At 36.5% G+C, this 15,792-nt stretch overlaps 1 protein-coding gene across 1 annotated transcript in view; it reads left to right on the plus strand.

Annotated features, from left to right (window-relative positions):
* Nucleotides 1-15,792, plus strand: part of myo7aa (myosin VIIAa) — a 50,806-nt gene that overhangs the window by 20,027 nt on the left and 14,987 nt on the right. Inside the window, exons 14-30 of the mRNA XM_082182832.1 lie at nt 23-158; nt 346-452; nt 3,958-4,095; nt 4,847-5,005; nt 5,438-5,530; nt 6,094-6,188; nt 6,571-6,655; nt 6,741-6,959; nt 7,045-7,362; nt 8,858-9,061; nt 10,192-10,368; nt 10,486-10,575; nt 11,572-11,699; nt 12,042-12,168; nt 12,976-13,095; nt 13,256-13,429; nt 15,381-15,608. Of these exons, the coding sequence (XP_082038958.1) occupies nt 23-158; nt 346-452; nt 3,958-4,095; nt 4,847-5,005; nt 5,438-5,530; nt 6,094-6,188; nt 6,571-6,655; nt 6,741-6,959; nt 7,045-7,362; nt 8,858-9,061; nt 10,192-10,368; nt 10,486-10,575; nt 11,572-11,699; nt 12,042-12,168; nt 12,976-13,095; nt 13,256-13,429; nt 15,381-15,608 (2,598 nt within the window). The remainder of the gene's footprint in view (nt 1-22; nt 159-345; nt 453-3,957; nt 4,096-4,846; nt 5,006-5,437; nt 5,531-6,093; nt 6,189-6,570; nt 6,656-6,740; nt 6,960-7,044; nt 7,363-8,857; nt 9,062-10,191; nt 10,369-10,485; nt 10,576-11,571; nt 11,700-12,041; nt 12,169-12,975; nt 13,096-13,255; nt 13,430-15,380; nt 15,609-15,792) is intronic.

Below are 15,792 nucleotides of genomic sequence, written 5' to 3' on the forward strand. Positions count from 1 at the left end.
ATGTTTCTTTTTCATATCTCAGGGTACAGACACCACCATGCTGAACAAACTCAACTCTCAACACAAACTTAACACCAACTACATTCCACCTAAAAACACTTATGAAACACAGTTTGGCATCCAGCACTTTGCTGGTGTGGTCTACTATGAGACCAAAGGTAGGTATTCTACTCTCTTGCATAATTGTTTTTCACCTTGTGGAAAATAAAACATTGCAATCTTCAGTATACTGTATATACTTGAGCCATCAAAAAAACTCCTAGAAACCACCCAGAGCATCCATGCACTGATGTAGTTAATAATAGTTATGTGCATGATAATAAATGTATTTATGTGTCTGTGCAGGTTTTCTGGAGAAGAATCGAGACACCCTGCATGGTGACATCATTCAGCTTGTGCACTCCTCCAAAAACAAATTCATCAAGCAGATCTTTCAGGCGGATGTTGCTATGGTAACGTCTTCATCTCATTTTGGTCTTTACCATAGTCTTATAGTCTTTACTATACACACTAGATTAATTTCAACACTCCCTCGGAAGGGATGATACCGCCATACAGTGATGGTATCAGATGGTAATACCATGATAATTTGATATTGTATGATTACTATAATTATATATCATCTATGGTACTTCAAAAAACATGCTGTTACCATAGTACTCTTTGAGCATCTTTGAATATTAAAAATATATTAGGGATGCACAGATACCACTTTTTCCAGAATGAGTCCGATACCGATACTGTCATTTTTGATACCTGTATTTTCACTGCATTTGTCATTTTTAAATGTATTGGTGGAGAAACCAAAAGAATATAAATCATATTAGTTGGCTAAGTTATTTTCATGTTTAATTAAAGGTGCTCTAAGCGATGTCACACATTTTTTTTAGGCTGAAACATTTTTTGTCACATACAGCAAACATCTCCTCACTATCCGCTAGCTGCCTGTCCCCTGAACACACTGTAAAAAAACGCGGTCTCTGTAGACAGCCCAGGCTCCACAAACGGCAACAAAAACAAACTGGCCCAGCCTGGACCACGAAACATAACAAACCGTGTTCCAGCCAATAACTGACAAGAATGGCTTGGGTGTGGGGAGTGTAGGAGAGAGAAGCATGAAGAGGGAAGTTAGCTAGAGGAGAGATGTCCTAGACCATCGGTTCCCAACAGGGGGGTCGCGGCCCACAAGGGGGCCTCAGCGAGCTCTGTGGGGGGTCCCGTCATATTTTGAAAAGTTTTGAGCAATTTGCATTAAATAAAAGTCCTTCACTTTTTTCTGTTCAAAATGTATATAATGAGCGAGTTCATCATGAATCCATTTTCCAAACCGTGTTTTTGTCTTATCCTGAATCACTATGGTACACCTATAATAAGTGATTACATTGGGACTATTTTACCCTGGTTCGGATCGCTGCCGCTGCGGAGTAGCCCAGTACCTGCGTGACTCGTCATAGACGCACACAGAGAGAGAAGTAGTTCCGGCTACAATGTTCTTCCGCAAGACGCATTATTCTGTTAATAAACGCAAGTTTATTATCGCTCGCTATAGCGCCAAAAGCCTAAAAAATAAAGCCTCACATTGATAAAGCCTCACAAATAACATGCAAGTATTGAGGCCCCAGACAGAAGTCATTTAGTAATAGCCTATATTCATAATTTTTTTACCTACACACAAGTGTGAATACTGATATTTTTGTTATTGCATTTAAAATAGGGCAAATTTATAGGCTACTCCTAGGCTTACATTTTTAAATTACAAAGGGCCTACTAATGTTTTTGTTATTGTATTTTCAATATTATAGGCTATTATTTGTGCATAAACATATCTGGTTATAGTAAACATACCGTTTGTTTGAAAACAACATATTTTGTCATCCTTGCTGCAAGCTTACAAGAGCGAAAATATCATTAAATGTGAAGGGGGGCCCTAAAATATTTTCTTGGGAAAAAGGGGGTCTCAGACAAAAAAAGGTTGGGAACCACTGTCCTAGACAACGACAACGACTAACGTTAGAATTATATTCTCTTGAATTTTGATATGGCCGACATTTTTCATTTAAAGGAGCTGTATGTAAGAAATGTATTTCAATTAATCATAAAATGGCCCTGATATGTCACTAGACATTAAGAAATCATGTTCATTTCAAATACTTATATCACTGACAACAGTAGTCCGGCCAGGATATTGTCATTTAAAAAGTGAAGTTGCAGCCCTCAACTGATGTTGATGTTGTCATCTTGTATTTTGGCCTGAAGCTCCACCCTCCGGCTATCTACCAATCACGAAGTCAGTAGTGTTTCGGCATCCGGGTTGCCAGCTCAGCTCTAGTTACCACAGCTGCAGCTACAAATGTTCGTGCTGGATCCTGCAGCCTATCTGGCAACCTCGAGTCAGGGGGGAGGGGGAGGGGATACACCGCTCTACAGTAATTTGAAAGTGATTGCAGTACCAGTTTTGGCCACAATCTTACATATGGCTCCTTTAATAGTACAGCACATATTTAGAGCTGCTCCAGCAGTGCTCAGTGCTGAGGATTGGGTCAGTGGTACAAATGTTTAGACAAGTCAAATATCAATTATTTGACATATTTTTTAATATTACAGTCTGATGGACTAGTTCACATACATGCTTCCCTCTTTCTTTCTGTGTTTGTGAAATGTGGTGCCAGTTTTTGTGTGGTTATGTGTCTGCTGACAGTCTTGGCAAAGCAGGTTCACTCCATAAGGTAAAATCGTTGTATAAGACTAGTTTACACTAACTAATACATAGTTTATGCTGTTAACAGTAGATACACTGCACCTGCTTCCAGTGTTTTTGCTAATATGACTGAGAATGAGAATTACTAGCGCTTGTCCATTAAATTGGTTACAAATAAATGAAGTAAAAATCATTTTGAAATTCAGAAATCATTTAAATATGCTGATCCGCTGCTCAAGAAACATTTCTTATTATTATCAATGTTGAAAACAGTTGTGCTGCTTCAAAATTTTCTGGAGACAGTGATAATTTTTTTTTTTTTTTTTTTTACTGTTACTTTTGATCAATAATTTTTTATCAAGTACACAGACTTGAAGAACTCTACTAACTCTTTTCAGCAACGGCCTCATGCTGCATCCAAAACCGCATACTGTATAGTAGGTACTACATTTGTTTTTAAAACTTACTTTGCTACCGTTAAAAAATAAGTTCTTTATAGTATGAATGTGTGTAGTATGAATGAAATTCGGACGTACTACATCCTCGATGTTGTCATTGTCATGTGACCTACAGTGCCAGTTGTGTCGCTTCACTTCCATTCATAAATCCCCTCCTGGGATAGTGAAGTGTCTATCGTATGCACACTTTTTGCTGGAAGTAGTAGGTCATCTGGGTACTTTTGGCCTACTGTTTTATTAATACTATGAATTCGGACATACTACTTGGCTCACATACTGTTTTTCGCCTACTATATAGTATGGAAGTAGGCATATTTGGATGCAGCATTAGTCTTTTCTTAGCAACTGCATAACAATCATCAGAACACTTTGATAACCACACAGCAACTTCCTGGCAAACACCCACAACAACCTAGCATCTTGGGAGCAGGTTGGCACAGACAAACACCACTAGAAGTGTCTAGCTATATGAGCCTAAAATGTCATTCACTTTTTTTATGACACAACCCAGTTTGAGCTTTAACCCTTTCCACCTTTTTTTGTTCTCCTAAGTAGACAGAAATAATATGACCTGCATCTGTCTAGAAAATACAGTATATCTGTCCAACCCAGTTCCTGAGGTGAGACCGTTTCCCGTTTAAGGATGGAAGAGCTCGGAACAGAGAAAAACAAAAGCAAATATTTCAAATCAAAATGAACCCAGTCGTTTCTTGACAGGTTCAACCCTAAAAACAGTTCTGACCTCTGCTCACCACTCTTCCTGGCCTTCTTTTTAAAGTGTGTGTGTTTCCTGATGCACAGGGGGCGGAGACCAGAAAACGTTCCCCGACTCTGAGCAGTCAATTCAAGCGCTCTCTGGAGCTGTTGATGCGCACGTTGAGTGTGTGTCAGCCGTTCTTCGTCCGCTGCATCAAACCCAATGAGTTCAAGAAACCCATGGTGAGTTAAACCAGTAAAACTCTTGAGCTAGAATGCTAAATCATAACTAGTTACACTTTACAATATGGTTTCATTTGTTACCATTAGTTAATGTAATAGCTAACGTGAACTAACTATGAGCAATATATTTTTCAGCATTTGCTAACGTTTGTTATTGTTAGTTAATAAAAACTATACAATTGTTCATTGTTTGTTCATCTGAGTTCACAGTTCATTAAATTATGATACAACTTTTGATTTTAAAAATGTATTAGGGAATGTAGAAATGAACATTGACTAAGAATAATAAATGCTGTAGAAGTATTTTTCATTGTGAGTTCATGTTAGCTAATGTAATGTAGGAATGTTAACAAATGAAACCTTACTGTAAGGTGTTAACCCATAACTTAACTAAAAAATACTGATGTCAACAAAAATATATTGGAATGTTTTTCAATTTCTAAAGGGACTCTTTTCTTGAATGTTATTTAAGGAGAATATCTTCTGTATCTTTATTTATTGCTCATTGATTTGCTTTCGTCTTATTTTACACTGTTTAACTGTTTGGTAATACATTATAATAAGTTTAAACATAGCAAAATCTGTAATATATTAAGTGTCTTGTATTTCCAACTTCAAGAATGTACATTTAATGATGTTTAATGCTTTAATGTTTGTTAATGTTAGTAATTATGATAGTTATTTTTAAAGTTGCCGCCAAATGTTTAATTTGAAGAGATTTTTATGAAATAATCTCTCCATCTTTCTCCAGCTCTTTGATCTTGAGCTGTGCGTGAGGCAGCTCCGGTATTCTGGGATGATGGAAACCATCCGGATTCGCCGGGCCGGATACCCCATCCGCTACACTTTCGTTGAGTTTGTGGACAGATACCGTGTTTTGATGCCTGGAGTGAAACCTGCTTACAAACAGGTGAGTTAATGAATTCACTGTCTCTAGAAGAGGGAAATGCAGTGTGCTTCAACTAGTCTTTGTGTAATACATGTTTTTGACCTTAATATCATTTTATTTTGTTCTAATAAAGGCCTTGTGTTGGTTAATGGAAAGTGGATATACATTTTTTTTTTATTGTACTGTTCTCAAACAAAAAGGTCATTCATTTTTTAATCTTGGAATAGTCCTACTATTAATTAAATGTATCAATAATGAATGTGCCATTTTTTTTTCAATACTGCAGTGTGACACCTATATATACACACACACACACACACACACACACACAAACACTACTGTGTCTAAATACTAAAATAGATACATTTATCTTGGTGTTCACCAAAACAGTTCGTCATCTACCCTCATATTATGATGCTTTCTTGACCATTTTTTATCCTTTTTTTCCTTTAGGAGGACCTAAGAGGAACCTGTCAGCGTATCGCTGAAGCCATATTGGGCCGTGATGATGATTGGCAGATGGGAAAAACAAAGATATTCCTGAAGGTACTTAAAGAAGAACTAATATCTTATTATAGAACTACCAACTACAATAAGACACCATTTGTGAAATGCTCTTCACAATCAATAACAGAAGGCAATATTTAAATAATAAATATGATTCTTTACTTAGGTCATGGAAAAATAAGCTCATTGTTGTTGCTGTTAAAAAAACATGTTAGGGGATTTTATGCAGTCGTGTCAAACTTAGACATTATTGACCTCAATATCCGTGTGTGTTTTTCTGCTGCCGGAAACGCTGCCCTCAGCCAGAGGTCAAAGATCAGGAACTAGCTTGTCCATTACTAAACTGCCAGGATGAGTTTTCCAGGGATTAGGTTTTATCACACCTTCCAGTTCTCTAAAACAGGAAATCCAACTCAGCAGGAAGGAAGAGAGGGCAGTGTCAATACACGTTGACAGGAAGTAACGACACCAGCAGGATCAGCACATATACAGATCAATATGAGCCTTATTGAATGATCTGGTGATCAATGGAACATCACAGGAGCATGTTTAAGTTTATAGTTAGTTATTGTGTCCTTTAAATACTTCTCTACCTTTGTCAGGACCATCATGACATGCTGCTGGAAATCGAGAGAGACAAGGCCATAACTGATAAGGTCATTCTCATTCAGAAAGTTGTCAGAGGATTCAAGGACAGGTACGAATGACGGCTGATGTTTAATTTGTGTTGCAAGAACTCTGGGGGAATATGCTCAAAATGAATTACACCCACTGTTTACTTGCATTTGTTGTCTGTGTTGTTGATACACTTATGCAAATCAGATAACGGCACAAACACACCACAGAAACATCATCTGGTCATCATTTGATGAATTCCTCCTGCCTTGATTGCTGTAAAATGTGCAAAATATATACCTTTAAATTATAATACTTACATTTATGCACTGTACTGGTCCTCTAGCAGTTTCATCATTGGTAGAATACACATTGGTGTAAAATATTTCAATACAAGCATTTCAGTTTTTTGTGCTGAAATGTGCTTCAAACAGAATAAAAAAACATTGTCATCTTTCCCACAGATCCAACTTCTTAAAGTTGAAGAAATCAGCCATGTTGATCCAGAAAACATGGAGGGGTTATAACTGCCGGAAGAACTACTCAGCGGTTGGTCTCAAACATTCTCATATACTGTACAACTGTGTGCAATTGTGTCCCTCCAGTATCTTAACACTCATTTCCTGTCTGGTAGATGCGCGGTGGTTTCTCACGTCTGCAGGCATTGTATCGATCTCGCAAACTCTACCAGACGTACCATGTTACGCGACAGAGAATTATCCTTTTTGAGGGCCGCTGCAGAGGATACCTGGTGCGCCGGGCGTTTCGACACCGTCTTTGGGCCGTCATCACCATCCAGGCGTATACGAGGGGAATGATCGCCCGCCGACTCTACAAAAGACTCAAAGGAGAGGTGAGTACGACCGGATTTATTTGTAGATAACGATATGCGGTTTTACGATATAGAAAACGCATCACTGTTTTTCCATCCATCTCAGTACCGGCGGCGTTTGGAAGCGGAGAAGATGCGATTGGCTGAGGAGCAGAAGTTTAGGAACCAGATGAGTGCCAGGAAGGCCAAAGAAGAAGCCGAAAAGAAGCACCAGGAACGACTGGCACTGCTGGCGCGAGAGGATGCCGAGCGCGAGAAGAAGGACAGAGAGGAGGCGCGGAGGAAAAAGGAAATGTTGGACCAGATGGAGAAAGCTCGACATGAGCCGGTCAACGACTCTGATATGGTGGACAAGATGTTTGGCTTTTTGGGAACCACAAACTCGTTCCCTGGTCAGGAGGGTCAAGCACCTGCTGGGTTTGAGGTGAGGATGTGGATCTGTCGCTTTTACAATCTAAACTAGGTGTGTTTGACTTCATGCGGCACTGCGTCTACTTGAAGCGGTGAATGCCAGTTAATCATTTTGTTCGCCATCACAGTACCTCGAGAGCAATTCGAGAGCAGTCGGCTGGCACATTCTTCGCACACTGCAAAAGATTAATTTCTTATTAAGTATTTTTGTCTTGTTTTTCAGTACAAATATCTAAACATTCTTAAATCAAGATACATTTACTTGAGAAGCAAATAAGATAAGATTGAAATAAAATATTAAGGATTGTTTTTCTGGAAAATGTACTGTATCAAAATTAAAAGGTTTTTGCTTAAAACAAGCAAAATTTAGGTTTATATTTTTCCTCTTCTTTGCCAGATATTTTTCTTAAATCTCGCATAATTTCCACTGGTGCTCATAAATCCGTATTTTTATAATTTTGTAATATCAGCATGGTAACACTTTACAATAAGGTTTCATTAGTTAACTAGATTAGTTAACATGAACTAATAATGAACTGCACTTTAACAGCTTATATTCATCTTTGTTAATTTCAACATTTACTAATACATTATTAAAATCAAAAGTTGTATTTGTTAACATTAGTTAATGCACTGTGAGCTAACATGAAAAACTGTATTTTTATTAACTATCGTTAACAAAGATTGAAAAACAGTAACAAATGTATTGCTGATGGTTAGTTCATGTTAGTTAATACATTTACTAATGTTAAATGAAACCTTATTGTAAAGTTAATGTTATTGTATGCCATGTTTATCAAAATAAATGTGATAAGAAGTATAGACTCACCTTTATTGGTATTTAAATAGCATATAGGCTTATGCTCAACTTTATTCGGTAACACTTTACAATAAGGTTCATTAGTTAACATTAGTTAACTACATTAGTTAGCATGTACTAATAATAATCTTTGTTCATGTTCATTTAAAAATGTACTAATACTATATTAAAATCTTGTTAACATTAGTTAATGCACTGTGAACTAAGATGAACAAACAATAAACAGCTGTATTTTTATTAACTAATGTTATCAAAGATTAACAAATGTATTGCTCTTGGTTAGTTCATGTATGGACCTTATTGTAAAGTGTTACCCTTTATTCGTGTATATGCAGGTGCTGTACTAAGCAGTACATAAAGTATTACATGAAAAGTGTTTACATGAAAACACCTGAAACATCTGTGTATTTGACAAATATTGCAGCTAATCTACTTAATCTGCAATAAAGTAGTCAAACACCATGCGAACGCTACGGGAACCAGAAAGTGTCCAACTTCACGTCTCTGTTTTCATGTCCTCCCCGACTGCTAGCAGCAAATCTCTCCAATTGGTTAAATCCAGCCGCCGCCAATCACACCTTTTGTTTCCAGAGACACAAGCTGAACTAATTAACCAGCTGATTAACTGATCCCTCACCTCATTAATGAATTGATTAACTAAGCTACGGTGTAATTGTGTTTTCCTCAGGACCTGGAGCGAACGCACAGGGAGCTTGAGGAAGAAGACCTGGATGAAGCTCTTCCTCTCCCAGAGGATGATGTGGAAGACTTGTCGGAGTACAAATTTGCCAAGTACTCTGCCACATATTTCCAGGGCACGACCACTCACACATACGTGCGCCGCCCGCTCAAACAGCCGTTACTGTTTCATGAGGACGAAGGAGATCAGCTGGTATGTGATTGTGACCTTTGACTTATGACACTCAAACGCACTTTAGATAGAAAGTTGTCTATGTAATGATGCTGTCTTCTAAGATGCCTGCATTTCTAAAGGATTGCATGTATCCTTCACATAGGATTGATCTATCTGTCTATCTGTCTGTCTATCTATTCAATATTTGTATAAATATACTATACATGTATATAAATACTATATATAAAAACTTTATAGCTTTTTTAAAACAAATGTAAATGTATATTTTATATAAAATACATTTTAATAAATATAAATGTATTTGAAAATATATATGTGAACATAATATATTTATATATATACGTATATATGTGTATAATATATGTGACATATATATATATATATATATACGTATATATTCAATATTATTTAGTAATTGAAAATGGCTACACATTAAAAAACTATATTATATTATATATATATATGTGTGTGTGTGTGTGTGTGTGTGTGTGTGTGAAAAGCTATGTATAAAAACTCTAACAATACATAATGTCTCATTTGTTAACATTAGTTAATGCATTACCTAACATGAACTAACAATGAGCTCTACATTTGTTACAGTATTTAGTAATCTTTTTTAATGTTATAAAAATACTGTCATTCATTGTTTGTTCATGTTAGTTTTTAGTTTAAATTACTATTAACTAAGATTAATAAATGCTGTAGAAGTATTGTTCTTTCTTAGTTCATGTTAACTAATGAAACCTTTAATGAAAATAGTAAAATACTGAATATTTAAATATATTTAAAATATTTACATGTACTGTAGTATATATGACATACCAATTATATATAATTATATAATATATATATATATATATATATTTAAAATATGTATACATGAATACATTTTTAATAAATATATGTTGTATATATATATATATATACACACACACACACAGTGTACATATATATGAATACTCAGTATTAGAACGTATATACATTTAAATGTTTTATTATAAATATTGTCTAAATATTGAATATTTTTACTAACTTGAGTATAAGTATGATGACTTGAATGACTTGATATATGAATGACTTGATATGATATGATGTGAATGAGATTCAATTGTTCGTATATAAATGTTTGTGTACTCCTCGTCCTGCAGGCTGCTCTGGCCGTGTGGATCACCATTCTCCGGTTCATGGGTGACCTTCCAGAACCCAAATACCACACGGCCATCAGCGACGGCAGCGAGAAGATTCCTGTCATGACCAAGATCTACGAGACGCTTGGCAAGAAAACCTACAAGAGAGAGCTGCAGGCTCTGCAGGGAGAAGGAGAGGTACTGGAGACAAAGAAAGAGTGAAGGAGAAGATTACTAACACACTGGGATAAATGAGGCAACATTAATGCACGTTTTCATGATTTATAAGTCACTTTATGCGTCCATCTTTTACAGAACACTCACATTGACAGTCACAAAAAGAGCAGTGTGCGTCACAAGCTGGTGTCGCTCACCCTGAAGAAGAAGTCGAAGATTACAGAGGAGGTGAGTGATGCTGTTACCATGGGGATTTTATCATGGTACATCTCCTTATTCCTTTCTGTCCACAAGCTCTCTTTTAGTTTTTGAACTCAGTGACCCTCTTAAGACAGTGATTTCACAGGTATGAGCCACTGCTATGCAGATATTCATTCCCCTGTCAGCAAAGGAGGTTATTAGGTGTCATGAACTTTCCTTCCACCAACCAGATATGAAAGAACCAATCGGCTATTAATTGCACAAAAAATAACAATTAACTGGATGAAACCACAACCACCAAAAGTGGGTCACTGGATAAAAAACCTTAGATCTGTCTTTAAATGGACACACAACATTTTTATACAAAGGTAGACACCTGTTATTATGAATCTTGATGCATTGAAAATGAACTAATCTGTATGGAATTTGAACCCATTCCCCTGCTGAACCTTTTATTTAAGTCTCCAACTTCTCTTATACATTTTCAGTATTTAATGGTGACTATTATCTTGTCTGGCCCAATGTTCCCCTTCTTACTCCCTAGACGTTTAATAGCCAAAGAGGGGCGTAACACCATGTCATCATGTTTTTTGTGTTTTCTTCCATTTCTTTTGCTCTATCATGCATGCAAGGCCACTGCTATTGTCAATGAATGTTTAGCTCATTGTTAGTAATTTGTATAAAATTAAGGTTTAAAAAGAATAACCAATCAGCTTCCTCCGAAACAAAACATCTTGACTTTAAAGAAGACTGATCGATTTAGTAACTTTGACATCTACTGTACTATAGCTATTAAACGTCTTTTAACATGTTCCGAGTGTACAGTGGCTATATAAATGCTTCATTCATTCATTCAAATAAATGTCCGTCTTTGTTGTGGCTATTTTGGTGGATTGCATTTAAAAAATAATTTGTAGATTTTATATCTTTTATATTTCCACTTTCCAGTGCTTTATCTGATGTATTTTGTTCATTTCAAACCTGATCCTGATTTAAAGTATTTTCCTCTTTTTTTTTCTCTAGGTGACGAAGCGTCTGAATGATGGTGAATACACAGTCCATGGAAACAGCATGCTGGAGGACCGACCCACATCCAATCTGGAGAAGCTACACTTTATCATCGGCAACGGCATCCTTCGCCCAGGCTTGAGGTCAGGCAATGGATATGAAAAAATATAATATACATTTAATCACCCACACAAAAAAAAGAAATATATATGTACACACACACACAAATATATATATATATTTATCTGATGGCTTATAAATCATAATACATGTTGTTTTTGGAAAATGTAAAAATGCAGAAAGTTCTGTGTGATGGGTAGGTTTAGGGGTAGTGTTAGTGTAAGGGGATAGAATATACAGTTTGTAATGTACAGCATAAAATTCAGTGTCTATGGAAAGTCCTCATAAAACATGTAAACCAAGTGTGTGTGTGTAACAACAACCCAAACAATCCTAAACAATCCTCTTCCTGCTGTTTGTTCCAGAGATGAGATCTACTGTCAGATCTGTAAGCAGCTGACCCAGAATCCCTCTAAAAGCAGTCACGCCCGCGGCTGGATCCTCATGTCTCTGTGTGTCGGCTGCTTCGCTCCATCCGAGAAGTTTGTGAAGGTGAGAAATGCTGCTTATTTATAAACTCTTTTCTTTTGTCACTCTTCACACTATCTTCTCTTCTCGTTTCCTCTTCTTACATGTAGCTTTATCTGTGATCGGTGCATCTGTAATATTTCATCCACAGACAAATACTTTAATCATTTCTGGTAAATATTTAGGTACTTACTAATATATGGGTACATTTATTTGACCATAAGAGACTCAAGAAATTGCACAGTTTTCAAGGTTAAAAAATGTCACTGCTGTCAAAATGTATTATAGAAGTACAGTACATGTGCTTTGACTTTGCCAATATGTTTGCCAAAACCAAGATATTCTAATGTGAAAGCAGCTTCTGACACTCTCTAAAGTTCCATTAAGCTACATTAAAAATAATTTGAAATATATATCTGTCATCTACTGTTTTGCAGTGTTTATAACACCTTTAACCTTATTATTTATTATTCTCAGGTTAGGTAAAGTATATTGAGTCTGGCCTAAATTATAAGCATTTTAAATTACTTACACTTTGGTCTGAAGACATCTCTGTGGTTCGTTCTTGCTCAAAGCCTTACAACACTAAAAATCAAAGCCTCGTTAGTATTTTGTAATCAAATAAATGTTAATATTGTAATCAATATAATTTTTTTTATGATAAACAAAAATGTAAAGGCAAAAAAAAACAATTTAGTATAACAACATTATTATATTGTGCGCACAATTTACTTAAAACAAGGGAACGAATCAGTAAATCGCCCCAGTGAGTTTCCGGTGGTTAATTCTGACCGATTATGATTATTGAAAGTTCAGTATGTCTTCCTGTAGTACCTGAGGAACTTCATCAGTGAGGGTCCTCCGGGTTACGCTCCCTATTGCGAGGAGAGACTGAGGAGAACGTTTGTGAACGGGACAAGAACACAACCACCATCCTGGCTAGAGCTTCAGGTATCAATAACTGATTTTACTGATGATATCTGCTCTATTAATAACCAGTATAGTTCTGCTGCTTTTTTCCATGCAAAAAAAGTTGACAAGTGACTCTGTCAAACTCCAGGCACAATAAAAGCAGTCCATATGATGTCTTCTTTTCACAATTTTATCCAAGGCCACAAAATCAAAGAAGCCGATAATGCTACCTGTGACGTTTATGGACGGAACCACAAAAACCCTTTTGACGGACTCTGCGACCACAGCCATGGAGCTCTGCAACGCACTGTCCGACAAGATCAGCCTTCAGGATCGGTTTGGCTTCTCGCTGTACATTGCTCTGTTTGATAAGGTACACGCACTCACAACCAAGATCGTTTTTGTTCAGTTATTGTGTTCTGTTGATCATTTAACCCTATGAAACCTACTGTATCATATTCGATACGCACATTTCTAAGGCTTCTAAATGATCAACATGACCAAATCTTGTGGAAAACCTGCTGCACACAATCTACTTCATGCCTTCTGTCGTCTGATTGATAGTGTATACTTTTATTAGGAAGTAAAAGGCCTTTTAGTGTAATTCTAAAAACGTCCACCTTAAGGTTCACGTGTCTTTACTGATTTTTATAAAGTGAACATAAGAATAACTTTTATATTGCTAGTAATATTTTAGGATGAAAACTTACTGGACTGAAGCAATTTAGGTTTAATTGATTATCCATACATCTTTTTTTGAATTTTTTTTTTATCATGTTAAAATGTGAGAATCAAATATAATCTATCAGGAATCTTTATTTGTTCGTCCCTTAATCATCATTGCATTGCATTGTATGTTTTAAAACTACAGAGGTTTGATCATAAAACTAAATATTTTAAATATTTTAATTTAAATATAACATTTAAATATTTTTCTGAGAATATTATTGGCAGAAACAGAATGACAGCTGATATTTATATGCATTTTTTGCAAGTACTTGCTACACTTTTAGAAAGATCTCACTGATTTATATTACAAGCTATCAGAATCTTACTTTTTGGCCTTATAAATATCAGCATCTGCACTATGCATCAGCATCTTTTTTTGTGTGTGTGTGTGTGTGTGTGTGTGTGTGTGTGTGTGTGTGTGTGTGTGCTTAATAAAATTCAGCTGTTTTTCTCCTCCATATTCTTACTTCAAGGTTCAAGGTAACTTTATTATCCCCGAGGGGCAATTTAGATTGCAGCCAGCAGTCACAGTAAAACAATCAAACAACAACAAAGAAACAACAACAATAAACATAACCACCAAAGACATACTTTAAATTTGAATTTACAGAGTATTGTTAACAATGGTGATGACAGTCGGGATAAATGACCTTTTTAATCTGTTTGTTCTGCATCACGACAAACTGTATCTGCGCCCTGATGGCAGCAGCATAAATTCATCCCACAAGGGATGACTATGGTCAGCCAGAATGGCTCTCGCTTTCTTCAGTGATCTGACCTTATACAGGTCATGTAGGTCATTTAAGGGTGTGCCAACAATTTTGCTGCTTACCTTTACGATACCTTGCATGCAATTTTTCTTTTTAATAGACAGTGACCCGTGCCAACAGATAAAAGAAAAAGTGAGAACTGATTCAATAAAGCAAGAATAAAACATTTCCATAAAAACAGTGTCAACATTAAAACTGCGAAGCTTACGAAGAAAGTGCATACGCTGATGTGCTTTTTTACACACAGCATCAACCTGGGACTCAAAGCACAGTTTACTGTCAATTATAATCCCAAGATATTTATACTGCTGCACTAGTTCAACTGGCTGGTTGTCCATCAAAACAGGGGAATTAACAGTGTAATTTCTTCTAAAGTCGATGCACATTTCTTTCGTTTTTTCCACATTGATATTTAAAAAGGAGGATTTACACCAATCCATAAAATCCTGCACTACAGGACCGTGTTCGGGGTCATCACTACTGAGGAGGGACACAATGACGGAATCATCCGCAAATTTAATAATATGGCGCCGTTCATGATGGCTTTGGCATTCATTTGTGTATAAAACAAATAAGAGAGGGGAGAGGACACAGCCCTGGGGGGACCCAGTAGAAGAAAAAAAAAACATCTGATAAGACACTGTTCACTCTCACTCTTTGTACTATATGAGCCATAAAAGTCTTTTTTTCTTCTTTTTTTTTACAAATATTTTGTTTAAAGTTTCAATAGACATATATATATATATATATATATTCTGACTGTTATTTTATATATCAGGCTTTACAGGGTTAACAAAGCTTTTTTTTTCACTCTATTTGTGTCAGGTTTCGTCTCTGGGCAGCGGTAACGATCACGTGATGGACGCTGTTTCCCAGTGTGAGCAGTACGCTAAAGAGCAGGGCGCTCAGGAGCGCAACGCCCCCTGGAGGTTGTTCTTCAGGAAGGAGATATTCACACCCTGGCATGACCCAGCGGAGGACGCCGTCGCTACAAACCTTGTCTACCAGCAGATCGTGCGTGGTGTCAAGTTTGGCGAATACCGCTGTGATCGGGTATGAACCTCAGACACAGAAAACAAGCCAATAAATTGAGTTACCATTCACACTTTATTTCTAAGGAGGGAATATTCTCTTTCTCTGCATCTTTCTCTTTTGCTTTTTGTCTGTGCTTTTCTACTCTTCTGTTTCTCCTTTTCCTCTTTTGATTATCTTTATTTGTCTTCGCACATCTATTTTT

This window comes from Leuciscus leuciscus (assembly GCF_965113295.1).
Source record: "Leuciscus leuciscus genome assembly, chromosome: 10".
Taxonomy (NCBI): domain Eukaryota; kingdom Metazoa; phylum Chordata; class Actinopteri; order Cypriniformes; family Leuciscidae; genus Leuciscus; species Leuciscus leuciscus.